Here is a 27,916-nt window from a genome sequence, read left to right as displayed (position 1 = left end):
AGACCATTCTGGCTAACACGGTGAAACCCTGTCTCCGTTAAAAATACAAAAAATTGTGAAACCCCGTCTCTACTAAAAATACAAAAAAAAAATAGCTGGGCATGGTGGTGCGTGCCTGTAATCCCAGCTACTCAGGAGGCTGAGGCAGGAGAATTGCCTGAACCCAGGAGGCGGAGGTTGCGGTGAGCCGAGATCGCGCCATTGCACTCCAGCCTGGGTAACAAGAGCGAAACTCCGTCTCAAAAAAAAAAAAAAAAAAAAAAAAATACAAAAAATTAGCCAGGCATGGTGGCTCACGCCTGTAATCTGAGCACTTTGGAAGGCTGAGATGGGTGGATCACCTGAGGTCAGGAGTTTGAGACCACCCTGACCAACATGGAGAAACCCCATGTCTACTAAAAATACAAAATTAGCCAGGCATGGTGGTAGATGCCTGTAACCCCAGCTACTCAGGAGGCTGAGGCAGGAGAATCGCTTGAGCCTGGGAGGCAGAGGCAGAGGTTGTAGTGAGCCAAGATCATGTCATTGCACTCCAGCCTGGGCAACAAGAGCAAAACTCCATCTCAAAATAATAATAATAAAAATCCAAAAAAAATAGCCAGGTGTGGTGATATGTGCCTGCAGTCCCAGTTACTGGGGAGGTAGCGGCAGGGGAATCACTTGCACCTGGGAGGTGGAGGTTACAGTAAGCTGAGATGGTGCCACTGCACTCCAGCCTAGGCGACAGAGCGAGACTCAGTCTCAAAAAAAAGAGTTTGAGGCTGCAGTGAACTATAATGGCACCACTGCACTTCACACTTCACTCCAGCCTGGGTGACAGAGCAAAACCTTGTCTCTAAAAAAAGGGGAAATAAACAGAATAAACAACTCTGAGAAGGGACATGATCTGGTGACAATCTCAAGTGAATCCGTGGTTGAACCAGGACCAGATCCCAGTGCCCTATCTTCTGGGGACATCCTCGGACTGAATTTTGAATGCATGTCCCTTCTGCAGTGCCTTTCCTCTGAGGCCCTCAAAGGGAAACTGAGGCCTTTAAGGACGTGAAGACTCGAATTAAGCCAACCAGGGGCCTTGGAACTCCAGATCAAAGAGGAGAAGAAAGGCCTGCCACTCTGTGTGTGTGTGTGTGTGTGTGTGTGTGTGTGTGGTGGGGGGCAAAAGGGGGTGTGGTCATGGGATATTGACATGAATGCACAAGGGGCAGGAAGTGTCTGAAATCAGAGCTAACTTGGGAGGCGCAGAACATGAGGTGCCTGGAAGGGGAACAGATGTGTTGTGGGGCATAGGGCAGGCTGGGAGGGGAACAAAAGTCCACTCCATGGGTGACCAGACCCTTCCGCCAGGGCTGCCCACTTCTGCCTTTGGAAAATGTTTCACAACGCCCCATGTTGTGTGTGTGTGTCAATCTGCAGCTGTGAAGTGAATATTGATGTAAGAGGCAGGGCCCTCAGCTGTGGATGGGTAACAGGGTGTGGGCTCACACTCTCACTTGCACCAGCATCCAGAGAAGGGGTGCAGGCTGAGGAGCTGCCCAGAGCACTGCTCATACTCCCAGAGTACCTGAAGTCAGCGTCCCAATGATGGGTGAGTAGTGGCCCCTAGAGACAGAGCCTGATTAAGGGGTGGGATGGAGGAGGTCACTAGGCTGATAGAGACTTGAGGAAGCAAGAAAGCCCCTGGTCCCCCGTGGAAGTCCTGGTCTATAACACAGTTCTGGACACCAGATCATTCTCACTGGGGTGGAGTCCTTCACAACCCTAAGGGGTCTACCTTTCCTTTGTCTGAAGCCCATGGATCAAAGCCCCTGGAGTTTTCTGGGCTGCTGGAGGAGGTGGGGGATCCGGCCAAGGGGCAGACATGTGGCCTCAGCTTGCCCTTCTTAGAGCTCAGGGTCTCTGCATCCTCTGTGGCAGGAGATCTGCCTCTGGGCATCTGTGCTCACATGAGAGGACAGTGATTCGGAAGCTGCCACATCCCACACATCTGGAATGTTTGGTCAAGGGGTGGAGGTGATGGACCCAAGATGGGGTCAGGGACCTTAGTTTCTCCAATTTTCCAGGAGGAGGAGGTAGGAAGAGAGCAGGTGGCTTTAACTAAAGAGGCAGGACATTCACCATGCTTCATGGGCCCCCACAGGTGACAAGGGTCCCCAGAGGCTGAGCAGGTCCAGCTATGGCTCCATCTCAAGCCCCACCAGCCCAGGACCACAGCAAGTGCCTCCCAGAGAGACCTACCTGAGTGAGAAGATCCCCATCCCGGACATGAAACCGGTGGGACGCTGGAAGCTTCCTGGGGGCTTGCAAGATTGACAGGATCCTCTGGGCTCTCACAGGCTGGAGAATGGGGTCTCTTTGTGATCATGAGTGGCAAGTGCCTTCCAGCTCTGGGACTGGAGCCTTGAGGACATGTTTTAGCATTTAGGAAAGGTCATAGGGAGAAGTGAAGAAGCTGCAGGCTGGCATCTGGCATCTGACATCTAGGATGCTGTCACCTGCATTTCCGGTACCTTCTTTTTTTTCTGTTTTGAGGCATAGTTTCACCCTTGTTCTTGTTGCCCAGGCTGGAGTGCAATGGCGCAATCTCAGCTCACTACAACCTCTGCCCCTGGGTTCAAGCGATTCTCCTGCCTCAGCCTCCCAAGTAGCTGGGATTAAAGGAATCTTTAGTAGCCCTGCCAGGAAACATGCACCACCATGCCCGGCTAATTTTGTATTTTTACTAGAGACAGGGTTTCTTTATGTTGGTCAGGCTGGTCTCAAACTCCTGACCTCAGGTAATCTGCCCACCTCAGCCTCCCAAAGTGCTGGGATTACAGGTGTGAGCCACCGTGCAAGGCCTATATCTTCTCTTTTTTTTTTTTTTTTTTTTTTGGAGTTGGAGTGTGGCTCTGTCACCCAGGTGGGAGTGCAGTGGCACCATCTCAGCTCACTGCAAACTTCACCTCCCGAGTTTAAGTGATTCTCCTGCCTGAGCCTCCTGAGTAGCTGGGATTAGAGGCATGCCCCACCACCCTTGGCTAATTTTTGTATTTTTAGTAGAGACAGGGTTTCACCCTGTTGGCCAGGCTCACCTCAAACTCCTGAACTCAAGCGATTCGCTCACCTCGGCCTTTCAAAGTGCTGGGATTAGAGGCGAGAGCCACAGCTCCCAGTCTCCAATATCTTTAGCAGATTTCTTTTTTTTCTTTCTTTCTTTTTTGAAATGGAGTCTCACACTGTCACCTAGGCTGGAGTGCAATGGCACGATCTCTGCTCACTCCAACCTCTGCCTCCCAAGTTTAAGCAATTTTCTTGCCTCAGCCTCCCAAGCAGCTGGGATTACAGACGCCCAGCACCACTCCCAGCTAATTTTTTGTGTTTTTGGTAGAAACAGGGTTTCATGCCGGGCGCGGTGGCTCAAGCCTGTAATCCCAGCACTTTGGGAGGCGGAGGCGGGTGGATCACGAGGTCAAGAGATCGAGACCATCCTGGTTAACATGGTGAAACCCCGTCTCTACTAAAAATACAAAACTTTAGCTGGGCATGGTGGTGCGTGCCTGTAATCCCAGCTACTCAGGAGGTTGAGGCAGGAGAATTGCCTCAACCCAGGAGGTGGAGGTTGCGGTGAGCCGATATCACGCCATTTCACTCCAGCCTGGGTAACAAGAGCGAAACTCCGTCTCAAAAAAAAAAAAAAAAAAAGAAACAGGGTTTCATTATGTTGGCAAGGCTGGTCTCAAACTCCTGACCTCATGATCCGCCCGCTTCTGCCTCCCACAGCGCCTGGCTCTTTGGCAGATTTCTAAGTTGACAGGCCATGCCCTGGAACAGGGTGGGGAGACCATAGTCTCAGCGGACCACAGAGAGGAGGCCCTCTGGTTGGAAAAGGAGCTGGGGATGAAGTAACTGGGCCAGGGAGGTTTGGTCCCCTCACGTCCCTAGACAGGCTCCTGTGGAGGCTCTGAGGCCCTGACAAGTCAGGACTTGAGAGGGGCAGGCAGTTCAGGTGCAAGTTGGCTGCTGAGCTTAACGGATCCAGAAAGCAGCTCCTCCGTGACTCATCAGAGCCTGCTGCTTCCGCCACCCGTGCCCTCCCCATCCCCTGGGTGGCAGACCCAGGAACGGGCCATGGAGGGGAGGGCTGGGCTGATGAGCCTATTGGGGCTCCTCTGGGGGATGACCAAAGCCAGGTGCCACCGTCCCTATACCCAGGACCCCTTCACTCTATTCCTCCCCCGCACAGGGCACCTTCAGCCTGCGAAAGCTGTGGGCCTTCACGGGGCCCGGCTTCCTCATGAGCATTGCTTTCCTGGACCCAGGAAACATCGAGTCGGATCTTCAGGCTGGCGCCGTGGCTGGATTCAAAGTAACTGAGTTGGGACCTGAGTGGGGACACCTTCGAGAGCGAGGAGACCAGGCTAAGCGTTGGAGGCCCCTGCTGGCCATGTGTCTCCAGTGTGGCCTGGGAGCTGGTGTTAAGTTCAAATGGGCCCGAAAAGGGTTACCAGGGCAGCCCTGCCAGAAGGTGGGGCATCTGTAGGGGGTGAGGGGATTGGACTTCTCTTTAAAAAAATAATTCATTGATTGATTTTATTTTTTGATACAGAGTCTCACTCTATTGCCCAGGCTGGAGTGCAGTGGAGAGATCTTGGCTTACTGCAATCTCTGCCTCCCGGGATCGAGCGATTCTCCTGTCTCAGTCTCCTGAGTAGCTGGGACTACAGGCACACACCGCCACGCCCGGCTAATTTTTGTGATTTTAGTAGAGGCAGGGTTTCACTATGTGGGCCAGGCTGGTCTCAAACTCCTGCCTCAAATGATCCGCCTGCCTCGGCCTCCCAAAGTGCTGGGATTACAGGCATGAGCCACATTGCCCAGCCTAATTTATTTATTTATTTAGAGACAGGGTCTCATTATGTTACTCAGCCTGGTCTTAAACTCTTAGACTCAAGCAATTCTCCCACCTTAGCCTTCTAAAGTGCTGGGGTTACAGGCGTTAGCTACCAGCGCCCAGCCAGGATGGGCCTCCATTTCTCCCACCCTCTCCCCAAGGAATGTCCTTGCTTAGAGGGTACCACCAGCTCAGGGGCTTTCTGAGGCTGGCCTCTCTGGCTGAAGGCCTCTCCCTGCCTCCTCACAGCTTCTCTGGGTGCTGCTCTGGGCCACAGTGTTGGGCCTGCTCTGCCAGCGACTGGCTGCACGTCTGGGCGTGGTGACAGGCAAGGACTTGGGTGAGATCTGCCATCTCTACTACCCTAAGGTGAGCTTGTGGGACCTGGACAGGGAGCACCACTGGCCCCAAACCCCAAACAGCCATTTTCAGCTTCCATGATCAAATAAATACATCTCACATGGGCATCCCAAGTCCATCTGGTTTTTTACTGTGTGTGTAGTTGTTTTTTTTTTTTTTTTTTTTTTTTTCAGTTGGAGTCTTGCTCAGTTGCCCAGTCTGGAGTACAGTGGTGAGATCTCATCTCACTGTAACCTCCACCTCCCAAATTCAAGCGATTCTCCTGCCTCAGCCTCTCGAGTAGCTGGGATTACATGTGCCCTCTACCGTGCCGGCTAATTTTTGTATTTTTAGTAGAGAGGGGGTTTCACCATGTTGGCCACGCTGGTCTTGAACTCCTGACCTCAGATAATCCATCTATCTCAGTCTCCCAAAGTGCTGGGATTACAAGCATGAGCTATCGTGCCCAGCCTCAATTCCATTTGATAGATGAAAAGACTGAGGCTCAAACTGACAGCACATAGCCTAGAGGGACATGAGAGATACGTCATTTCACAGAAGGGGTAATTCAAATTTGGGAACGTGATGTGCCCAAGACAAAAAACAGGGAGGCATCAGCTCAGGAATGGTCATTGGCTGGGGTGGACCCTGTTGTGAGTGTCCAGTTAGGAAAACAGAAATGATAGCATTAGACATTTCAAAGGTATTGAATGCAGGGATTGAAAGGTTTGGGAGGGCTGGAGGAGCAAAGGGAGAGGGTGTCATCCAAAGATCAGAAAACTGCTGCGCTCCTGGCACAAGCCCGAGAGTCATCCTTTGCTGCTGAGCTCCTGGAAGCATTATTGATGCCGATGAAATAGCCGCTGGTGCTACCAGAGCTCAGGTTCCCTGGTGTCACTGCTGGAAATACCATCGGAATCAGGGGGAAAAAATCGCTTATCTCAGCCAGGCAGGCGGGGTGGCTCACGCCTATAATCCCAGCACTTCGGGAGGCTGGGGCAGGCAGATTGCCTGAGCTCCGGAGTTTGCAACCAGCCTGGGCAACACGGTGAAACCTTGTCTCTACTAAAATATAAAAAAGGGCCGGGCGCGGTGGCTCACGCCTGTAATCCCAGCACTTTGGGAGGCCGAGGCGGGTGGATCATGAGGTCAAGAGATCGAGACCATCCTGGTCAACATGGTGAAACCCCGTCTCTACTAAAAATACAAAAAATTAGCTGGGCATGGTGGCATGTGCCTGTAATCCCAACTACTCAGGAGGCTGAGGCAGGAGAATTGCCTGAACCCAGGAGGCGGAGGTTGCGGTGAGCCAAGATCACGCCATTGCACTCCAGCCTGGGTAACAAGAGAGAAACTCCGTCTCAAAAAAAAAAAAAAAAAAAAAAAATTAGACGGGCATGGCAGCGTGCCCCTGTAGTCCCAGCTACTTGGGAGATTGAGGCAGGAGAATTGCTTGAACCCGGGAGGCAAAGTTTGCAGTGAGCAGAGATCGAGCCACTGCACCAGCCTGGGTGACAGAGCAAGACTCCATCTCAAAAAACAAAACAAAACAAAACAAAATACTCACAACCCTGGGGACTTGGCTGTTGTGAGTGTCACAACAACCACAAAAAATTTCTCTCTGCCTTTCTATCTCCTGTAAGCTCTTCCTACATAACGAAAATGGAAGCCAGTTGGCAAGACTGTCTTGCAAATGTAGTTTGCAGGCTTCCAGCCCATCAACACAAGGAGTACGGAGATGCACGTGGGGCTGAGACCACAGACAGATAACCTGCCCACCCTTGATGAAGGATAATCTCCTCCCCATAGGTGCCCCGCACCCTCCTCTGGCTGACCATCGAGCTAGCCATTGTGGGCTCCGACATGCAGGAAGTCATCGGCACAGCCATTGCATTCAATCTGCTCTCAGCTGGACGGTACCACCCCAATGTGACCCAGCCCTTCAGGCAGAGGCCAGGAACAGCTGCTGCTACTTCCCCCGCCCCACTCCACCCCCACCGCCTTGTCCCTCCCCGAGTCTATGTTATCCTGCTGTCCCCTCTGACATAGGGCTGCTGCTCTGTTTTCCAGAAATGTAAAGTGATTTGTCTAAAGTCATGCAGGTATGAGTCATGCAGGACTTTGGGACTGCAGCCCCAAACTCCCTGCCACGCCAGACACTAGGCTTCTCCTCTAGCTATGCCCTGCCTCAAGTGTTCTATGCCACACTCCCTCCTGCTCCCAGGAGACCTGAGGCTGTCTCCAGCCCTGAGGCTACGTAGGAGTTAGTGACTCCTGGACCAGGCTGGGCTGACCCAGGCCACTCTGGTTTCAGAATCCCGCTCTGGGGTGGCGTCCTCATCACCATTGTGGACACCTTCTTCTTCCTCTTCCTCGATAACTATGGTGGGTGCACACCCTACCTCACAGGGGAGTGGTGGTGGTGAGGGTCCTGGACTGGGAGAAGGGCTCTAACATCGGGCTGCCTGGGGGCGCACCTGAGCCCTCTCACCCTCGCTGGGTGGCCTCTGGAAAGTTAGGTGAACAGCTCTTTCTTCACCTGTAACATGGGGAAATAATAGCACAGACATCAGAGGGTGGTTGTAAAGCCTGAGTGAGGTCACGTATGTTAAGCGCTTGGCACTGTGCGTGGAAGCGCTGGTAGTATTAGCCATTACGAATTGTTAATGTTACAGATGTTTCTCGTTGGTTTGTTTGGTTGGTTTGTTCTGCCCTGTAGGGTTGCGGAAGCTGGAAGCTTTTTTTGGACTGCTTATAACCATTATGGCCTTGACCTTTGGCTATGAGGTAGGAAGCCAGTGCTTCAACCCCCTGCGCGCCTCCCAAGATCATTTCTCTCCCCTTCCCTCTGCCCTCTACCTGCGGGGGACTGGGGTGGGGATGGAGGCTGAGAAGCGGTGACCACGGCGTGGTCGCGAGGGGCGGGGCTTGTCCTGACCAGGCTCCTCCCTGCAGTATGTGGTGGCGCGTCCTGCGCAGGGAGCGCTTCTTAAGGGTCTGTTCCTGCCTTTGTGCCCGGGCTGCGGCCACCCCGAGCTGCTGCAGGCGGTGGGCATTGTTGGCGCCATCATCATGCCCCACAACATCTACCTGCACTCGGCCCTGGTCAAGGTGAGCAGAGGGGAGGGGAAGGGAGACCCCTAACTCAGTCGGAGCCATGCTGGCCCCGCCTCCAAGCCTGGAGCCCCTCCCCTCTGGCTCCTTCGGTCAGGATTTTCAGAGCCTGTAATAACGGAGTGTCTACAGTGCGCTGGGAGGAACAGCCAGTCAAGGCCCCTGTCCTTCTAGAGTTTGCATGCTAGTGAGGTAGACGGACGCCAAGCAAGTAAACAGAGGAAAGAATTATAGGCTGGGCGCGTTGGCTCAGGTCTGTAATCCCAGCATTTTGGGAGACTGAGGTGGGAGGATCACGAGGTCAGGAGTTCGAGACCAGCCTGTAATCCCAGCTATTCAGGAGGCTGAGGCAGAAGAATCGCTTGAACCCACGAGGCAAAGGTTGTGATGAGCAGAGATAGAGCCAAAAAAAAAAAAAAAAAATTATAGGGCCAGGTGAGGTGGCTCACGCCTGTAATCCCAACACTTTGGGAGACTGAGGCAGGTGGATCTCTTGAGCCCAGGAGTTGGAGACCAGCCTGGGCAACATGGTGAAACCCCATCTCTACCAACAAAAAATAAAAAATAAATTAGCTAGGCATTGTGTATACCTGTAGTCCTAGTTACTCGGAAGGCCAAGGCTTGAGCCAGGGAGGGAGAGGCTGCAGTGAGCTGATATCCCACCACTGTACTCCAGCCTGACACAGCAAGACCTCTGGCTCAAAAAAAAAAAAAAAAAATTAGTTGAGCATGGTGGCTCACACCTGTAATGCCAGCACTTTGGGAGGCTGAGGTGGACAGATCATGAGGTCAGGAGATTGAGACCATCCTGGCCAACGTGGTGAAACCCCATCTCTACTAAAAATACAAAAATTGGCCGGGCGCGGTGGCTCAAGCCTGTAATCCCAGCACTTTGGGAGGCCAAGGCGGGTGGATCACGAGGTCGAGAGATCGAGACCATCCTGGTCAACAAGGTGAAACCCCGTCTCTACTAAAAATACAAAAAGTTAGCTGGGCATGGTGGTGCGTGCCTGTAATCCCAGCTACTTAGGAGGCTGAGGCAGGAGAATTGCCTGAGCCCAGGAGGCGGAGGTTGCGGTGAGCCGAGATCGCGCCATTGCACTCCAGCCTGGGTAACGAGAGCGAAACTCCGCCTCAAAAAAAAAAAAAAAAAAAAAAAAAAAAAAAAAAAAAAAAAAATTAGCTGGCGTGGTAGCATGCACCTGTAGTCCCAGCTACTTGGGAAGCTGAGGCAGGAGAATCACTTGAACCCAGGAGATGGAGGTTTCAGTGAGCCAAGATTGTACCACTGCACTCCAGCCTGGTGATGGAGCAAGACTCCATCTCAAAAAAAAAAAAAAAAAAAAAAAAAAAAAAAAAAGATTGTGAAAGGGACTCTAAAATAAACAAAAAAGAGAAATATGACAGAATGACTGAAAGTTGGGGACGCAGATCAGGGAAATGATATTACAAGCAGAAGGAAAGCAAGTGGAAAGTCCATGAGGCAGAAGTGAATAAGGCTTGGGTACCTAGCAGTGGCTCATGCCTGTAATCCAGCACTTTAGGAGGCCAAGACAGGAGAATTGTTTGAGCCCAGGAGTTTAAGACCAGCTTTAGCAAGACCCTGTCTCTACAGAAAATTTAAAAATTAACGGGGTGTGGTGATGTGTGTCTGTGGTCCAAGCTACTCAGTAGGCTGGGACAGGAGGATCACTTGAGCCCATGAGTTGGAGGCTGCAGTGACTCATGCACTCCAGCCTGGGTGACAGAACAAGACCTGTCTTTAAAAAATAAAATAATGGCTGGGTGCAGTGGCTCATGCCTGTAATCCTAGCACTTTGGGAGGCAGAGGTGGGTGGATCACCTGAGGTCAGGAGTTCGAGACCAGCCTGGCCAACATGGTGAAACCCCATCTCTCTACTAACAATACAAAAAGATTAGCCAGGCATGGTGGCAGTCACCTGTAATTCCAGCTACTTGGGAGGCTGAGGCAAGAGAATCGCTTGAATCCAGGGGGCGGAGGTTGTAGTGAGCTGAGATCACGCCATTACACTTCAGCCTGGGCAACAGAGTGAGACTGCCTCAGGAAAAAAAAAAAAAGAAAGAAATGTGAGGGTGGGGACACTGTGGTGGCTCTGAGGGACCTTGGCCCTTCCCTTCCCCTTTGACCTTCATAGTCTCGAGAGATAGACCGGGCCCGCCGCGTGGACATCCGAGAAGCCAACATGTACTTCCTGATTGAGGCCACCGCTGCCCTGTCTGTCTCCTTTCTCATCAACCTCTTTGTCATGGCTGTCTTTGGGCAGGCCTTCTACCAGCAAACCAACCAGGCTGCGGTGAGACACACTTTTCCCTGCCCCTGAGGCCACACCTATACTCGTGTCCTATAAGCCTTGCTGAGGACCCTAGGCAATACAGCTGAGCCCTTCTGAGTCCCTGCCCTGATCATCTTCCCTGTCGGTAGATATCATTCATTCAGCCAATAATTACTGAGCATTTGTTATGTACCAAGTGCATCTTAGACCCTGGGGATACAGCAGTCAATGCTACAAAGACCCTGCTCTCTTGCAGCTTAAATAGGGAGGGAGGTGAGCAGACAGGAATGAATACCCAAGGGAAGTGCAGAGTGGGAAGAAATAAAGGGGGTGGGCCAGGCTTGGCGGCTCATGCCTGTAATACCAGCACGTTGGGAGGCTGAGGCAGGCGGATCACGAGGTCAGGAGATCGAGACCATCCTGGCCAACATGGTGAAATCCCATCTCTACTAAAATACAAAAATTCAGCCAGGAGTGGTGGTGTGTGCCGGTAGTCCCAGCTACTCAGGAGGCTGAGCAGGAGAATTGCTTGAACTCGGGAGGCAGAGGTTGCAGTGAGCCGAGATCGCCCCACTGCACTCCAGCCTGGTGACAGAGCAAGACTCCATCAAAAAAGAAGAAAGGAAGGAAGGAAGGAAGCGAGGGAAAGAAAAGAGGCCAGGCCTGGTGGTTCACACTTAAAGAAAGAAAGAAAAAGAAACAAAGGAAAGAAAAACAAAAAAAACAAAAAAAAAACAAAAAAAAGAGGCCGGGCGCGGTGGCTCAAGCCTGTAATCCCAGCACTTTGGGAGGCCGAGGCGGGTGGATCACAAGGTCAAGAGATCGAGACCATCCTGGTCAACATGGTGAAACCCCGTCTCTACTAAAAATACAAAAAATTAGCTGGGCGTGGTGGCGCGTGCCTGTAATCCCAGCTACTCAGGAGGCTGAGGCAGGAGAATTGCCTGAACCCAGGAGGCGGAGGTTGCAGTGAGCCAAGATCGCGCCATTGTACTCCAGCCTGGGTAACAAGAGTGAAACTCGGTCTCAAAAACAAAACAAACAAACAAACAAAAAAACAAGAAAGGAAAGAAAAGAAAAAAGGCCGGGCACAGTGGTTCACACTTGTAATTCCAGCACTTTGGGAGGCAGACGTAGGTGGATCACCTGAGGTCAGGAGTTCAAGACCAGCCTGACCGACATGGTAAAACCCCATATCTACTAAAAATACAAAAATTAGCTGGGTGTGGTGGTGCATGCCTGTAATCCCAGCTACTCAGGAGGCTGAGGCAGAAGAATTACTTGAACCTGGGAGGCGGAGGTTGCAGTGAGCTGAGATCGTGCTATTGCACTCCAGCCTGGGCGACAAGAGCGAAACTCCATCTCAAAGAAAAAAAGAAAAGAAAAGAAAAGAAATAAAGCGGGGGCGGGGTGTGTGTGAAGAAGCATACCTAGGGGTGTGGAGGTGGGGCTTGCATTAGCCTAGGTGGTCAGGAAAGGCTTCTTGGAAGAGGTGACACTTGTTCCTAACACTGGAAAAGGAACTAGCCAGCTCCTCCCTGACTCTCTGGGACCTGGGACCTATGTCTCTGTATCTGTCTCCCCTTCTGAGTGGATCTTAGTCATGAGGCTCTAACAACTAACGGCAGCCAGGGTTGGGGCTTCCTGAATGCTGAGCCCTGTGGGAGGAGGGGTGGCCAGGCCTCCAAGGACCCGGGCACTGCCACTGCCTTGCTCTATTTCTTTGGGAGGTCACAGTCTCCTCCCTGGGTCTCACTCTGTTCCTTGGCACAAGGAGAGAGGTCAAAATCAGGATTGCCAACCCTTGTCTTCAAGACCAGGCAGGGGTGCAGAGCTAAGGGAAGTGGGTAGTGTAAGGAAGGGAAGCCAGGCATGCCAGCCAGCTGTCTGTGTGGATTGATGCCAGCTCTCACAAACCTAAAAGAAGCTGGAAACTGGGTTCTCATGTCAGGCCTTCTCAATTTTAAATGTTGGCAACAAATTCACATTAAAAAAAAAAAAAAAACCGACTGGGCGCAGTGGCTCACGCCAGTAATCCCAGCACTTTGGGAGGCCAAGGCAGGTGGCTCGCTTGAGCCTGGGAGTTCAAGACCAGCCTGGGCAACATGACCAGACCCTTGTCGCTACAAAACATAAAAGCGAAGCAAAAGAAAACCCGACTTATTTTATTAGCCAAACAAAATCTGTCTGGCCAGATTCAGCGTGGGGCCACCAGTTTTGGAACCCTGGTCCAGGCTAAGTGTTCGGTTTCCCAAGACTGAGGGTGCTCCTCACATCTTCCTCTTACTGCCCGTGTACCCGCAGTTCAACATCTGTGCCAACAGCAGCCTTCACGACTACGCCAAGATCTTCCCCATGAACAACGCCACCGTGGCCGTGGACATTTACCAGGGGGTGAGCGAGGGTGGGCGAGGAGGGCGTGACCTGGAGATGAACCCCGCCCCGGTCCGACCACACTCCGTCCCTGCAGGGCGTGATCCTGGGCTGCCTGTTTGGCCCCGCGGCCCTCTACATCTGGGCCATAGGTCTCCTGGCGGCCGGGCAGAGCTCCACCATGACCGGCACCTACGCGGGACAGTTCGTGATGGAGGTGGGGCGGGGGGCGGGCCCGGGAGGGCAAGGGGTCCAATGACAGCAGGCGCACAACTGGGGTCTAGGACTCCGGGCCTTGTGGATCCTTTTCTTTCTTTCCTTCTTTTCTTTTCTTTTTCTTTTTCTTTTCTTTTCTTTTTTTCTTTTTCTTTTTTTTTTTTTTTGAGACGGAGTTTCGCTCTTGTTGCCCAGGCTGGAGTGCAATGGCGCGATCTCGGCTCACCGCAACCTCCGCCTCCTGGGTTCAGGCAATTCTCCTGCCTCAGCCTCCTGAGTAGCTGGGATGACAGGCACGCGCCACCATGCCCAGCTACTTTTTTGTATTTTTGGTAGAGACGGGGTTTCACCATGTTGACCAGGATGGTCTCGATCTCTTGACCTCGTGATCCACCCGCCTCGGCCTCCCAAAGTGCTGGGATTACAGGCGTGAGCCACCGCGCCCGGCCTTTCTTTTCTTTTTCTTTCTTCTTTTTTTCCCTTTTCTCTTCTTCTTCTTTTTTTTTTTTTGGCAGAATTTTGCTCTGTTGCCCAGGCTGGAGTAGGGTAGCACGACGACGGCTCTTTGGGGCCTCAACCTCAGCCTCCTGAGTCGTTGGGACATGCCACCGCACCAGGCTAATTTTTAAAATTATTTGTAGAGATGTGGTCTTCCTATGTTTCCCAGGCTAGTCTCGAACTCCTGGGCTCAAGTGATCTTCCCGCCTTGGCTTCCCAAAGTGCGGGGATTACAGACCTGAGCCATGTCACCCAGCCTTTGGGTCCTTCATGTAGCCCAGAGGGAGACATTATAAGCCCCATTTTACAGATGAGAAAACTGAGATCCGGACAGGCAAGGTGACTTGCCGGAAGCTGCAGACCCAGGACTAACAGGAGCCATTTCCCCAAAACTGTTTAGTCTTCAGCAACCAGCTATAGGACGAGAGCTCCCCATTTGTTCCCATCCATCCCCTCTTGCCACCTAGGGACAGAGCTGCCCCCAATTCAGCAGTGGAAAAGCAGAGCGTGCCCCAGGCATGAGGCGTGGAGGGACTACAGAGGATCTCGCCTCTGAATCCCAGTCCCGTCCACTCCCCACCAAGGCAATCACCCCCACCCCAGGGCTTCCTGAAGCTGCGGTGGTCACGCTTCGCCCGTGTCCTCCTCACCCGCTCCTGTGCCATCCTGCCCACCGTGCTTGTAGCTGTCTTTCGGGACCTGAGGGACTTGTCGGGCCTCAATGATCTGCTCAACGTGCTGCAGAGCCTGCTGGTGAGATATGAGTGCTCCCCTAGCCCTGCCCACCGCAGAGCTAAACAGGACCTCCAGCAACCCCCATGCTGAGCCCCGCCTGGCCCTATTCCAGGCACACCTTGCCTACAAGGCTCCCACAATCCCCAAAGCCACCCTGGGGGTAGGAGGGTAGGACTTTCTTTCTTTCTTTTTTTTTAACCGGAGACAGTCTCCCTCTGTCACCCAGGCTGGAGTGCAGTGGTTCCATCATGGCTCTCTGCAGCCTACCCTCCCGGGCTCTAGCCATACTCCCACCTCAGGCTCTAGAGTAGCTGTGACTATAGGTGCACACCACCACACCTAGCTAATTTTTTTTTTTTTTTTTTTTTGAGATGGAATTTCACTCTTGCTGCCCAGGCTGGAGTGCAGTGGCAAGATCTTGGCTCACTACAACCTCCGCCTCCCAGGTTCAAGCTTCAGTCTCCTAAGTAGTTGAGATTACAAGCACCCACCACCATGCCCAGCTAATTTTTTTTTTTTTTTTTTTTTGAGACAGAGTCTCACACTGTCACCCAGGCTGCAGTGGCATGATTTCAGCTCACTCCAACTTCTGCCTCCTGGGATCAAGCGATTCTCCTGCCTCAGCCTCCCGAGTAGCTGGGATTACAGGCGCCTGCCACCATGCCCAGCTAATTTTTCTATTTTTAGTAGAGACGGACTTTCATCATGTTGGTCATGCTGGTCTCGAACCCCTGACCTCAGATGATCCACCCACCATAGCCTCCCCAAGTGCTGAGATTACAGGCATGAGCCACCATGCCTGGTCAATTTTTTGTATTTTTAGTAGAGATGGAGTTTCCTCATGTTGGCCAGGCTGGTCTGGAACTCCTGACCTCAGGGATTACTCAGCATCAGCCTCGGTGGATCACCTGCCTTGGCCTCCCAAAGTGCAGGGATTACAGGCCTTCGAGAGGGATGATTTTTTTTTTTTTTTTTTTTTTTTTTTTTTTTTTTAAGTAGAGACAAGAACTCACTCTGTATGTTGCCCAGGCTCATTATCCCATTTTACAGATGGGAAAAGTTAAGTTACTAGTGGCAGAGCTGGGATTCAAACCGAAGCAGCTTGGTGCCAGAGCCCCAAACACTTTCTCCTGCTTTGGAGCCCACAACCTTAGAAGGCAGGAGACGGGGAAGCAAGCTCAGTGTGATTAGGACAGTTGAGCTCACAGCCAGGCAGAAGGTTACAAGCCACGCCCATGTTGCCCCCACCCTTGCCATATTCTGAGGCAGGATCCCTCAGCTTCGGCTCCTGCTGCTCTTCCCAGCTCCCTTTCGCCGTGCTGCCCATCTTCACGTTCACCAGCATGCCCACCCTCATGCAGGAGTTTGTCAATGGCCCGTGAGTACCCCCATCCCCAGGGCTGGACTTGCATCACCGCATTTAATCCTCATAGCCACCCAGAGGTACGAGCTCCAATTCTCCCCATTATCCCAATGAAGCTGCAGAGGCCCAGAGAGGCTTAGGAACTTGCCCAGGGTCACCCAGCTAGCAAGTGGGGGAGCGAAGACTGGAATCCAGAGCAGAGGGCTGTTTCTGGGGCCTGAGCTCCTCACTCTCGCCTCCGACTCAGCTTTTGCCAAATCCCGCCAGTGTGCAGCCTGGAGGACCAGGAGGCAGGAGGTGGGCAGGGGGGTCTGTCTGCTCCAGGTCCCGCAGCCCAGTGAACAGGCCTTTGTGTGTGGGCACTGGGAGATGAAGAGGAGTAGATGCAGGTGGTCCAGCTGCGGCCAGCCAGTCCCGAGCCTCTCTTGTGTCCCCAGGCTGAGCAAGGCCGTCACCGCCTCCATCATGGCGCTAGTCTGTGCCATCAACCTCTACTTCGTGATCAGCTACCTGCCCAGCCTGCCACACCCTGCCTACTTCGGCCTTGTGGCCCTGCTAGCCACAGCCTACCTGGGCCTTACCACCTACCTGGTACAGTAGGGCTGGGGGGGGGTGCCTTGGGCATGGGTGAGGCAAAGACAGGAAACAACCAATGGAGAGGATCTGGGGGGACACACTGGGGCTTCCCCAGAGGTGTTGGCCTCTCCCCAACTCATGGTCGCCCCTCCCCCAGGTCTGGACCTGTTGCCTTGCCCACGGAACCACCTTTCTGGCCCACAGCTCCCACCACCACTTCCTGTATGGGCTCCTTGAAGAGGACCGGGAAGGGGAGACCTCTGGCTAGGCCCACACCTGGAACCTGGCTGGGAGTGGCATGGATGGCACGACTGGCCTGTGGGATGTGGAGGGGGCGCGTGCAGGCAGCGGGATGGAGTAGGGCACTTCCCAAGGCTGGTCAACCTGGGGAGCCTCAGGGACCTGCTGTTTCCTAGCATAGCCATGTGATTACTCTCTGGGTCTCAGTGTCCTCATCTGTAAAATGGAGACACTGCCACCCTTGCCATGGAGGTTAAGCACTTTAAACATAGGACCTGGCACTTGGAGCCAAAAAAAAAAAAAAAAAAAAATTCAAAAGGTATTTATTCAGCGATCTGACAGCCAAAGGGCAGGTGGGATGGGGACTGAGGGACTTGGAGGCTTGGGCGGGACACAGGTTCCAAACTAGAGCTTGAAATAGAGTCTGATGAATGTTAAGTATTTTATTTATTTATTTATTTTTATTTATTTGAGACAGGGAAAGGGTCTCCCTCTGTGGCCCAGGCTGGAGCTTGGCAATGGCGCGATCTCGGCTCATTGCAACCTCCGACTCCTGGGTTCAAACAATTCTCATGACTCAGCCCCGGGAGTGGCGTGCGCCACCAGGCCCAGCTAATTTTTGTATTTTTAGTAGAGACGGGTTTTGCCATGCTGGCCAGGCTGGTTTCGAACTGCTGGATTCCAGTGATCCGCCCACCTCCGCCTCCCAAAGTGCTGGGAATTAGATGCACGAGCCACCACACCCGGCATGATGAAAGTTAAATACTAGTTCGCTTCTCATCCAAAGGAGCAGGGGACGGGAATCCGGAAGGCACCAAGTCCCTAAAGCATTCAGAAGACCCCTATGCCTGGGTCTGGTCCGCACCTATTCGCCGCAGCCTTTCTGTTCCGCCTGCAACCCATTTTCCAGACAGCAAAACGGAGGTGCGCTTCTTTCTCCGGCACCAGATCGTAAGGAACTCAAGAGTCCGTGCCTCTGAGGCCCAAGTTTTTTGCCATTTCCTTAGGGGACCTGGCGGCTGCGACTCCCACGCCGCGCGGTTACCGCTCTGTCTCCTCTGACTGCTCCTCCTAGGGGTAGAGACGATACCGACGCAGGCCCTCCCGCCTTGGCCTCACCCCTCCCGCCAGGCGAAACGACGCGGGGAGGCGGGAGCTTGGGGTTCGCGCCCAGGGGCCCCAGAAGCCTCCGGGGAGAGTGGGTGCGGGGAAGCTGTGTGGGCAGAGAGACCCCTCTGCCTTAGGGAGCGGCTGGGCATCCCTTCGCGCCATTCAAGGGCTGCACTTTATAGACACTCCCTAGGCTGTTTCTAGGCTCCCCCAAGTCCCTCCTCCAACCTTCTTGGGTCCCTCGGACCCCAGCCCTAGATCCGCGGAGTGCGGCAGCTAGGAGTGGCCAGCGGGCCTTTCCCCAGAGTTGAACTTGGGCCGGGTGCTGCACCTAGAGGAACCCCCGATTTCCCAGGGACCCAGCAGGGTAGGCGGCTTGGCTCCGCGTTCCGGTCCGGACGCTTGTTTATGAGAAGAATTTCCTCTTTCTTAAAAGGGCAACGATGCGAGTGGGTCCCTCAAGGAGAGAAGGGATGGGACCGGTCTGGCGCGACCTGAGCCAGTGCTGCAGAGGGTACCTGGGCAAGAGGGTGGCCCGCCTCCTTCTCTGGGGTTGGCACTGGAGATGGGTGCCAGTTGAAGATGAATGGGGGGCGTGCAGCGAAGAAAGGCATCTCCCAGATCCTTCAGCCTCCTGGAAATGCCCCAGTTGTACTCTCTACACACTCCTCTCATGAATTCACTTGGCATTGAGTGCCAGTCCTTAGCCAGGCCCTGTGTTACAAGTAGGGGAGGGAGGCAAAGTCCCGAATTAAAGGTGTCAGCTCTCAAGGGCCCCGCACTCCAGTGGCGGGAGATAGCTGTGCAAACAAGTCGCCGTGGCAGGATGCAGTGAAGCGCGCTGCCGGTGAGGCCGGCCAGGGAAGGGGACTGAATCTTGCTGTACACGGTTCGGGGGTGGGGGGAAGTGCCGACAGGACTGTCCAGGAGGAATGAGAGGGCCAGGAGCACGGGCGCCCGTGTGTGCACATCTGCCTATACATGAAGCCTTCTGGGGACATCTTAGATTTTGTGGGGCAGGACTGGGGGAACCGCAGAGAAATGGGCAGGTTGGTCAAGAAGGCGCGGAGGGCTGGCTGAGGGGCTACCCAGGGCCTGGGCAAAGGGTTGTTAATGAGGTCGCACCAAGGTCAGTCATTTGGAGACTGGAAGGCGCCTACTTAGGGCTGCCCCCATTCCCATAGTAGTTCTAACCCTCCCAGCCCAAGGTCAGATCTACCCTCCAGGAAGAGAGGTGCAGAGTTGCTCTTCTGGAAGCTCCCTTTAGGCCCCTCACACTTGGCACTCCCCAGGAGCCTGCTGAGCGCACCCCGACTTTCTGCATGCCCTCCCCATCCCCCTGGGTTGGGCTTTTGCCAGCCCCACTTGGCAGATGGGGAAGCTGAGGGGCTGGGTTGGAAGAGACTTCCTAATCCACAGGTGCCATACAGCACCTTGCTGAATACCGTTCCTGCCTCTCCCCGTTTGACTTGCAGCCTCCAAGATTTTATTTTTCCTGGGGTGCGAATCGGTAAAACAGACAAAAATAGAGTGCATACAGCGACCCCCACCGGTAGAGATAGAGGGGTACAGCAGCTGGGTGTAGGCAATCTCAATGAGGATACCCGAAGTCCCCTCCCGCCCCGCCGCCCCCGGCCACGCAATCCTACTGGCTTCCCTACTCCGCAACTAACTACCGGCCCCAAGGCGCGGGAAGAGAAGTTCGGCTGCCTTGGCCGCCTAGGGAGCCTGGGAGGAGGGGTTAGGTCTCCTTGGGAAAAGACCTGCAAGGGCCAAGGCTTGAAGTGGCTGGAGGTGGGGGTGGAGGAGGTGGGGGATCCCTGAGGAATCCGGTGAGCTCAGGACGGCCCGTCTAGGAATGGTGGGTGGACGTACAGCCGGCCAGGTTCCAGCCCCCTTCACAGAGGGAGAAAAGGAGAGAGAGGAAGGCGCGTCACCCAACCCAGGCCAAGGACGAGGCTACGACTCCACTCAGTCCCCCACCAGACGCTTCCTTTTGGGGTCAAGAGGGCCCAGCATCCGGAGATAAGACTGAAGCCCCACCCAGGGAACGGACCGCAGGGGAGACAGATGTCCCGCTCCCAGGCTGGAATCCCGCCTTTCCCCTAGAGCCAGGGCACGTCGCTTCCTTTCTTCAAGCTCAGTTTCCTCATCTATGAAATGGGATAAGAAGGAGGCCGTTCTAAGGTGTAAATGAGATTAAAAGGCGCAGCCAGAACAGGCTGCTGGGACAGCGCCAGCGTTGCGTGGCGATCACGGTGATGAAGCGCAATGGTGGCTGCCCCGTGGGCTCCCTAGGAGCCGGAGGAGGGCCGAGGGGTCCAGCCCGGGAGGATCAGTCCCCTCCCGCGCCCGCTCCTAGCCTCGGAGCACGAAGCCACCGCGCCTTCAGGCAGGCACCGCCCCCCTCCTTTCCCCTCCCGGCCCCCGCGCGGGGCCTCCCCTCCCCGGCTCCCCCTCTGCAGGCCCTGGCGGACGTGCGCCGCGTTGCACCCGGCGGCCGGACGGGACAGGACGCGCCCGCCCCGCCCCGCCAAGGAGGCCCCGGGGGCGAGCGGGAGGGGAGGAAGTGCCGAGGCGTGTTTATCGGGCTTGGCGTTATTCTTAATTTTTAAATGGTGAACACGAAATAGTAACGACGAGTGAAAAGGACGTCATAAACCCGGGAAAAGGCCGGCCCGCAGACCCACGGCGCGCGCCACGAAGGGGCTTCCCGCGTGAAGACGGGAACCTCCGTTCCCAAGTGCCAGCACCGCGCCAGAGGCCGGGTGGGGCGGGCCATGAGAGTCTCTGGTTTGAGGTCCCCACGGTCGGACTTTGGGCCCACTGCGTGCGGCGTCGTGCTGGGCTCCAGGGACCGGCAGCGAGTCCAGTGACCCCCACCGCACCCCCAGTAGTCACAGGGCGGCCGGCGAGCGCGGGCAGGGTAGGGGGTCTGGAAATGCCCCTGGAGGTGGCATTTCCTCAAGGTCGGTGGGATTTGGCTACGCGAAGGGAACAGCGCGTACTAAACTTCAGGCGGGAACGCGCGGTGGCCCGGGACCGGCGGGTGGACGTGCGGGGAGAGGTCGGCAGGCCGCTTCCCAGGGCCGGGAGTTGGAATTTCACGCCCTGCAGACCGGGGGCACCTCGCCCTGGGGCTGCGGGGGGGGGGGGCGGGGGGGCGACCGTCCCATTCAAGAGCGTGATTCTGAGGTTTGCGGCAATACTTGGAGCCTGCAGAGCCTTCGCTGGTTCACGAGGTCCTTGCGAGTTGACCCCCGCGACCACCAGGCAGGAGAGAAGACCCATTTCACAGATGAGGTAGCGCTATCCCCAAGTCCTCAACGAGGAAACCAAGAAACCTCTAGTTCGGGTTCTCAGCGCAAAGGTGGAGCCGCGGAGCACTCGGGCACTCCCCGGCGTGGGCGCTCCGGGCAGGCGGGCCTTGGCCCGGGACGCTCGGCAGCTTGGAACGGTGGGCCGGCTACCGGGCCTGCCACGCAGCCGCAGAGGCTCGGCCCCGCCGGCGGGCGGCAGGAAGAGAGGCGACGCCCCCTGGAGCGCGGCAGGAACCCGGCCCGGCCCGCCTCCCAGTCCGCCTAGCCGCGCCGGTCCCTGAAGTGGTGAAAGCCGCGGCCGAGTCCAGGTCACACCGAAGCCGTTGCCCTTTTAAGGGGGAGCCTTGAAACGGCGCCCGGGTTCCATGTTTGCATCCGCCTCGCGGGGAGGAAACTCCATGTTGTAACAAAGTTTCCTCCGCGCCCCCTCCCTCCCCCTCCCCCCTAGAACCTGGCTCCCCTCCCCTCCGAAGCTCGCGGGGATCCCTCCCTCCCACCCCTCCCCTCCCCCCCGCGCCCCGATTCCGGCCCCAGCCGGGGGGGAGGCCGGGCGCCCGGGCCAGAGTCCGGCCGGAGCGGAGCGCGCCCGGCCCCATGGACAGCTCGGCCGTCATTACTCAGATCAGCAAGGAGGAGGCTCGGGGCCCATTGCGGGGCAAAGGTACCGGGGCTGCGGGGCGGGGGCCGAGGCCGGGGCGCCGTGGGAGGAGAGGAGGGGCCGGGATCTTCCCCGGGGGAGCTGCCCGGGGCGCCCGCCTCGGCACTGCCCGAAGCTACCAGCCCGTGAGGGAGCGGGGCGAGTTTGAACTCAAAGGAGGCTCAGGGACGCGGGGCGGGGCCTGGCGCCTTTGGGGCGCTCCAGTCCGCTAGAGGTGAGGAAACTGAGGCAGGAGTAGAGAACTCCTTTGGGGGCTCCCTGGCTGGCATTGCATGGTGCATGGGCGTCCCCCCCATTGGCGCCAATGGGGCTGGGAGATGGGGGCGCTGAGGAGGGCGCCCATGGGCCACCCGCTGAGACTCCGCCCCACACCCCCCCCTCCAGGCTGCGGTCCGGTAGGGTCTTGGGAGGGGGCGCCGAGGTGACAGCGGGCTGGGGAGGCTTGGAGGGATCTTCCGCCAACACACAGCCACGTTCCCACAAACTTCGCGTCACGCGTGGTGGCGCCGAGCCCCTCGGAGGCACAGAGAGGACGGCCAGAACTTCCAAGAGTCTCCTGGCGCCCGCGGGGAGAGTCTTGCGCCTGGTGGGCACGCACTGCCCCTCGAAGGCTGCGCCCCCGGGTGGCTGGACCGGGGTGGGGGTCTGCCCCTCCTCTTCCCTGTGTGGACCTCAGGACCTGGACGCCGCCCCCAGGTCTGCCCACCCCCACCTGGGCCTGGCTGCCCCGGAGCAGGGGGCAAGGTGGAAAAGCTAGTTACAGGGGACCGGAGGGGGTGGGGTGGGAGGGGTGTCTGTCAATCAGGCAGCCGTTGCGGGGCTCCAGGTCGGAGGTCTGGGCGGGGCGGGGCAAACAGATGGCCGCTGGACACTGGCCCCAGACCGCGGGTCTGCACCCCTGCCTCTGGGCCCAGCTGCAGTGAGGACTTTGTCCCACAGTGGGTGGAGAGGATCCAGGGAGGGCAGGGGTGGACAACTGTCCTGAGCCCCAGGCCCTGACTCTCCTGAGCCGGAGTGCTCTGGTAAGGTGGGCTCACGATCAGCAGCAGTCATGGAGGCTGTGAGAGGCAGGGAAAGCGCACCCCAGGACTCCCTTCTCCAGTCAGCCACTCCCTATGTGGGCGGGCGCCTTAATACCGCTAGACCTACTTGTGGGGAGCTGCAGGAGCCTTGGAGCAGACTGTGGGGCCCCTGGCAGGGGCATTTCAGGAAGAGTCAGGAGCCACCTTAGTGTGTCTCCCTTAATGAAGTGGCCACGGCCAGATCCTCCCAGCTCAGAGGTTCATGCCTGGGCACACATGCGGGATTCTAAAGGCCAGTGTGCACCCAGCCCCCAACTGGGGCCTCATTATTTCAGGTGACCAGAGGTCAGCAGCTTCCCAGAAGCCCCGAAGCCGGGGCATCCTCCACTCGCTGTTCTGCTGCGTCTGCCGGGACGATGGGGAAGCCTTGCCTGCCCACAGTGGGTCGCCCCTGCTTGTGGAGGAGAATGGTGCCATCCCCAAGGTGTGCGGGGGCCAGGTGGGGCTTCAGGGCTTTAGGGGAAGGGGTTCCTGACTGAGCCTTTCAGGACACACTTACGGACCCCAACAGGTCCAGAGCAGGAGGGTGCCAGCCTCCCCTGCCAGGTTCTGCCCACTGTGGGGAAACTGAATTCTCCCTCATGGGTGGAAGCTTTTCTCTACCTTGGTTTTCAGAGAGGGCTTAGCCGGGTGGCCTGTTCAAGCCCGAGCTGGCAGGGGCAAAGCTGGGAAGCAGGTGGTATCTGCCCCGGGCTCCAGGGCTCCTTTAGAGAGGGCAGGAGGAAGGACCGGGCCTGGAGAGAGGCCCCCCCAGCCAGCCCCGCCCTCCCTACAGCAGACCCCAGTCCAGTACCTGCTCCCCGAGGCCAAGGCCCAGGACTCAGACAAGATCTGCGTGGTCATCGACCTGGATGAGACCCTGGTGCACAGCTCCTTCAAGGTGGGCCCTGCTCAACAGCCCTCAGCCTGGGTCTCGGCGGGGTCCCCCACCCTGGCCTGGGAGGGAGGTGTATGCTGGGCCCTGCCCGCTGGGGCTCCCTCCTCCAACTCCAGCAGCTCTTTTCCCCCTACAGCCAGTGAACAACGCCGACTTCATCATCCCTGTGGAGATTGATGGGGTGGTCCACCAGGTGAGGGCCAGGAGGAGGCAGTGGTGGGCTTGGCCTCTGCCTTCCAGACCCCAGGCTCTTCCCACCAATCCGAGGCACCTTGGATGGGAATTGCATAGACGTGGAATGTCAAAGGCCCAGAGAGGGTGTGAGGCTTGCCCCCAAAGCACACAGAACCACAGGGGCTTGGGCTGACTCCGGGCTGCAGCGTGGGCTTCTCCTCTAGGCCCCCCGTGCTGTGCCCCCTCACCCCACCCTGCCCGGGACCCAGTTCAAGTAATTCAGGATAGGTTGTGTGCTGTCCAGCCTGTTCTCCATTACTTGGCTCGGGGACCGGTGCACTGCAGCCTTGGGGTGAGGGGGCTGCCCCTGGACTCCTGCACTGGGCTGAGGCTGAGGCAGGGGAAGGGACTGGGAATTAGTGACTTCGTGAGGTAGGACTGGCCAGTGGAGTGGAAGTTTTGATCGTTTTCTGGGAGGGGGGGCGGTTTCCCCAGAAGTGGTCAGGGCGGCTGGCCAAGCGGAGCCTGCAGGCCCAGCCTCCTTCCTGTGTGCCTCTGCCTTCCCAGCCCATGCCCTCCCAACCCTCCACTGCCCCTCCCCTGCCCCACTGGCCCGCACCCTCCTCACTGGCCTGCCCCCCAGGTCTACGTGCTGAAGCGGCCTCACGTGGATGAGTTCCTGCAGCGAATGGGCGAGCTCTTTGAATGTGTGCTGTTCACTGCCAGCCTCGCCAAGGTGAGCCCCACGGGAGTCCTGCGGTAACCTTGCCCTCCCACCCGCCTCCAGCGTGCAGCCCAATGAGCCTGCAGGCTCCGGGATGATCTGCCTCATTCTCCTAGTACGCAGACCCAGTAGCTGACCTGCTGGACAAGTGGGGGGCCTTCCGTGCCCGGCTGTTTCGAGAGTCCTGTGTCTTCCACCGGGGGAACTATGTGAAGGACCTGAGCCGGCTGGGCAGAGACCTGCGGCGGGTACTCATCCTGGACAACTCGCCCGCCTCCTACGTCTTCCATCCGGACAATGCCGTGAGTGTGGGCTGGCCTGGGACAGGAGCTGAGACCCAGGAAAGGAAGCAGGCCACCTTGGCCTCCTGGATCCCCAGTTGGCTGGTGTCGGGGGGGGGTTGGGGGGGCAGGTGCCCACCCCATCCTTCCTGCATTCAGATGCCTGAGCCTGCCACCCACTTCCCTCGTGTACCTGCCCTGTAGCCACGTGGTCCATTCCAGTCACGCACAGCAGAGTGTCTGCCAGGCACAGGGGCCCCCACAGGGCAGCGAAGTTTGGAAAGTTTCAGCTTTTCAGCCAGTTGTGACCTACTGATGGCCACAGAATTAATTTAGTGGGTCCTGATGGGGAATTTTTTTTTTTTTTTTTTTTTTGAGACGGAGTTTCGCTCTTGTTGCCCAGGCTGGAGTGCAATGACACGATCTCGGCTCACCGCAACCTCCGCCTCCTGGGTTCAGGCAATTCTCCTGCCTCAGCCTCCTGAGGGGAATTTTAACAGAATGAAATACAATAGAAAATACCTGGTGGGGTGTAGTGGCTTATACCTGTAATCCCAGCACTTTGGAAAGCTGAGATGACTGGGTAAGCTCTGAGCCCAGCAGTTCAAGACCAGCCTCAGCAACATGATAAAACCTTGTCTCTACAAAAAAGCAGAAAAACTAGCCAGGCGCAGTGGTTCATGCCTAGAGTCCCAGCTATGCAGAAGGCTGAGGTGGGAGTATCACTTGAGCCCTGGAGGCAGAGGTTTCGGTGAGCCAAGATTGCGCCAATGCGCTCCAGCCTGGGCAACAGGGCGAGACCTTGCCTCAAAAAAAAAAAAGAAAGTAACTGAGCTCTTTGCCCAGTTAGGGTTAAGAAGCATTAAGCTTTTGCATTGTTATGTTATAAATGTGTTTTCCTGGGAGTTGCTGTCAAAAAAGTTTGAAAGTTGTGGGGGAGGGGTTTTCAGAATCTGCATGGCGTGAGTCGTGGCTACATAGGGCTGGCCTGGAAATTCTGCACTCAGTACCACCTACCGCCTGCTCACCTTCCTACACCCACTTTCCCAGGTACCGGTGGCATCGTGGTTTGACAACATGAGTGACACAGAGCTCCACGACCTCCTCCCCTTCTTTGAGCAACTCAGCCGCGTGGACGACGTATACTCAGTGCTCAGGCAGCCTCGGCCAGGGAGCTAGTGAGGGTGATGGGGCCAGGACCTGCCCCTGACCGACAGCGACACCCACACCTCCTACCAGGATGACTGCCCGGGCCTTTGTTAGGAAAACCCACGGGCCGCCGCCACACTCAGTGCCATGGGGAAGTGGGTGTCTCCCCCACTAGCCCTGCCAGGTGGCATAGGGACAGCAGGCTGCACTGAGGACCATGAGCCTGGGGCCCCCTGTCAGTGCCTTTGAACCTCCTCCCCTCTTCTCAGGGGACCTGGGGGCCCTGCCTGCTGCTCCCTTTTTCTGTCTCTGTCCATGCTGCCGTGTTTCTCTGCTGCCAAATCGGGCCCCTTGGCCCCTTCCAGTTCTGCTTCCTGGGGGCAGGGTTCCTGCCTTGGGCCCCCAGTCTGGGAACGGTGGACATCAAGTGCCTTGCATAGAGCTCCCTCTTCCCCACCCAGCTTTCCCAGGGGCACAGCTCTAGGCTGGGAGGGGAGCACCAGTGCCTCCCCCTGCCCCACCTCCTCCCTTGGGATTGAGAGGGCCCCCACCAATCTCTGCCTTTGCTTGGGAGGGAGGAGAGGTCTGGTAGCACTGGGAAAGGAAGCAGGAGTCTGTCCTTTAGGCCCCTCAGGGCAGCTTCTCCAGGGCTGACAGCTGAGGGCTGCTCCCCGCATCACCCAAGCTACCACCTCAGACTCAGCCTTCACCAGCCCTGGGGCTTGGTTCCCCCAGCCCCTGAGTGGGGGCAAAGGCAAGACCCTCTTGTGGTGCCATATAAATATGTATATGTGTATATAGATTTTTAGGGGAAGGAGAGAGGGAAGGGTCAGGGTAGAGACACCCCTCCCTTGCCCCTTTCCTGGGCCCAGAAGTTGGGGGGAGGGAGGGAAAGGATTTTTACAATTTTTTAAACTGCTATTTTCTGAATGGAACAAGCTGGGCCCAGGAGCTCCAGGGCCTGTCCTCTGCCTCTCACACCCCTTTGCTCCGTTCATTCAAAAAACATTTCTTGAGCACCTTCTGTGCCCAGCATATGCTAGGCCCACCAGCTAAGTATGTGTGGGGTCTCTACGCCAGCTCATCAGTGCCTCCTCATCCACCCGACTTCACCAGTGCCTTTGGAGGATCTGTAGGAGGTGGGATCTTTTGTGGGGTTTGGGGATCTCCAGGAAGCCCTGCCAAGCTGTCCCCCTTCCCTGTGCCAACCCATCCTCTACAGCCCCCTGCCTGATCCCCTGCTGGCTGGGGGCCGCTGCGGGGATATCCTGCCTTCCAACTCCAACTGAAGCCCCTCCCAACGAGGCGATTCCGGAGGTCAAGGCCTTGGGCTCTCCCCAAGCTCTAAAGGTTAAGGGGACCCACATACCAGTGCCAAGGGGGATGTCAAGTGGCGGTTTCGTGGTGCCTCCCTCCCGCAGAGTTGGGGGGCGAATACGGTTGGTCTGCGTCAGGTGGCTTTGCCATTTAAGTGCCTTCTCTGTGACAGCGCCCTAGAGTGATGAGAACTAAAGAGAAAGCCAGACCCCCATCCTGCTTCTGTGGTTATTGTGGGGCCCTTAGCAAGTGGGGTGTGTGCTTCGCACCTGCGGCTGCCGCGGCACCCCTCTTCAGCACACCTGGAGGGGCTGGTGGTGGAGGGAGGAGCTGCCCGGGTCTCCGGACGCTTCAGGTGGGAATGGGTAGCGTCATAGCGCAAAATCTGAGCCTCCAGGCTGTGCGCTTGTATCTCCCCGCCTCGGAGATGTGGTCTGCAAAATGGAGATGTGCCATCTTGGCAAGACTAATTAAAATGCCTGGACACAGTCGACAGGATACTGCTAGCTGCAAAGCAAAACGAAGGCCTTGGGTAGGGGCAGCTCTGGAATGCGGCGGGGGGCGTGGCCTCTGCCCCAGAGCGGGAGGGGCGGGGCTCGGGGTGGA

At 56.4% G+C, this 27,916-nt stretch overlaps 2 protein-coding genes across 15 annotated transcripts; both read left to right on the top strand.

The window, feature by feature from the left end:
* The first annotated feature begins 1,363 nt into the window (after positions 1 to 1,363).
* Positions 1,364 to 17,056, top strand: SLC11A1 (solute carrier family 11 member 1). Of its 5 annotated transcripts, XM_010336326.3 has the most exons (15): positions 1,373 to 1,585; positions 2,138 to 2,271; positions 4,223 to 4,345; positions 5,120 to 5,239; positions 7,019 to 7,125; positions 7,524 to 7,594; positions 7,929 to 7,996; positions 8,165 to 8,320; positions 10,480 to 10,638; positions 12,922 to 13,011; positions 13,088 to 13,207; positions 14,308 to 14,457; positions 15,744 to 15,817; positions 16,240 to 16,393; positions 16,536 to 17,056. In XM_010336326.3, the coding sequence occupies exons 1-15, from the start codon at positions 1,579 to 1,581 to the stop codon at positions 16,644 to 16,646; spliced, it is 1,644 nt and encodes a 547-aa protein (XP_010334628.1). In that variant the 5' UTR covers positions 1,373 to 1,578; the 3' UTR covers positions 16,647 to 17,056. The 5 variants fall into 5 exon arrangements, with proteins under 5 accessions (XP_039326144.1, XP_010334631.1, XP_010334628.1 ...); XM_039470210.2 differs by lacking the exon at positions 16,536 to 17,056 and having other exon boundaries at positions 1,364 to 1,585; positions 15,709 to 15,817; positions 16,240 to 16,330; XM_010336328.3 differs by lacking the exon at positions 13,088 to 13,207.
* Positions 17,057 to 20,271: 3,215 nt separating this feature from the next.
* Positions 20,272 to 27,524, top strand: CTDSP1 (CTD small phosphatase 1). 10 transcript variants are annotated; one of them, XM_039469969.2, is made up of 7 exons: positions 20,272 to 20,697; positions 23,064 to 23,227; positions 23,564 to 23,668; positions 23,802 to 23,858; positions 24,483 to 24,575; positions 24,680 to 24,865; positions 25,895 to 27,524. In XM_039469969.2, exons 1-7 carry the CDS (start codon positions 20,670 to 20,672, stop codon positions 26,021 to 26,023), a joined length of 762 nt encoding a protein of 253 aa, XP_039325903.1. In that variant the 5' UTR covers positions 20,272 to 20,669; the 3' UTR covers positions 26,024 to 27,524. The 10 variants fall into 10 exon arrangements, with proteins under 10 accessions (XP_039325903.1, XP_010334627.1, XP_003925586.1 ...); XM_010336325.3 differs by having other exon boundaries at positions 20,274 to 20,697; positions 23,064 to 23,212; positions 23,567 to 23,668; XM_003925537.4 differs by having other exon boundaries at positions 20,274 to 20,697; positions 23,064 to 23,212.
* Positions 27,525 to 27,916: the final 392 nt, after the last annotated feature.

This window comes from Saimiri boliviensis, chromosome 5 (genome assembly GCF_048565385.1).
Source record: "Saimiri boliviensis isolate mSaiBol1 chromosome 5, mSaiBol1.pri, whole genome shotgun sequence".
Classification (NCBI taxonomy): domain Eukaryota; kingdom Metazoa; phylum Chordata; class Mammalia; order Primates; family Cebidae; genus Saimiri; species Saimiri boliviensis.
The sequence above is the reverse complement of the archived record's forward strand: the minus strand, read 5'-3'. Positions and strand labels throughout refer to the sequence as shown.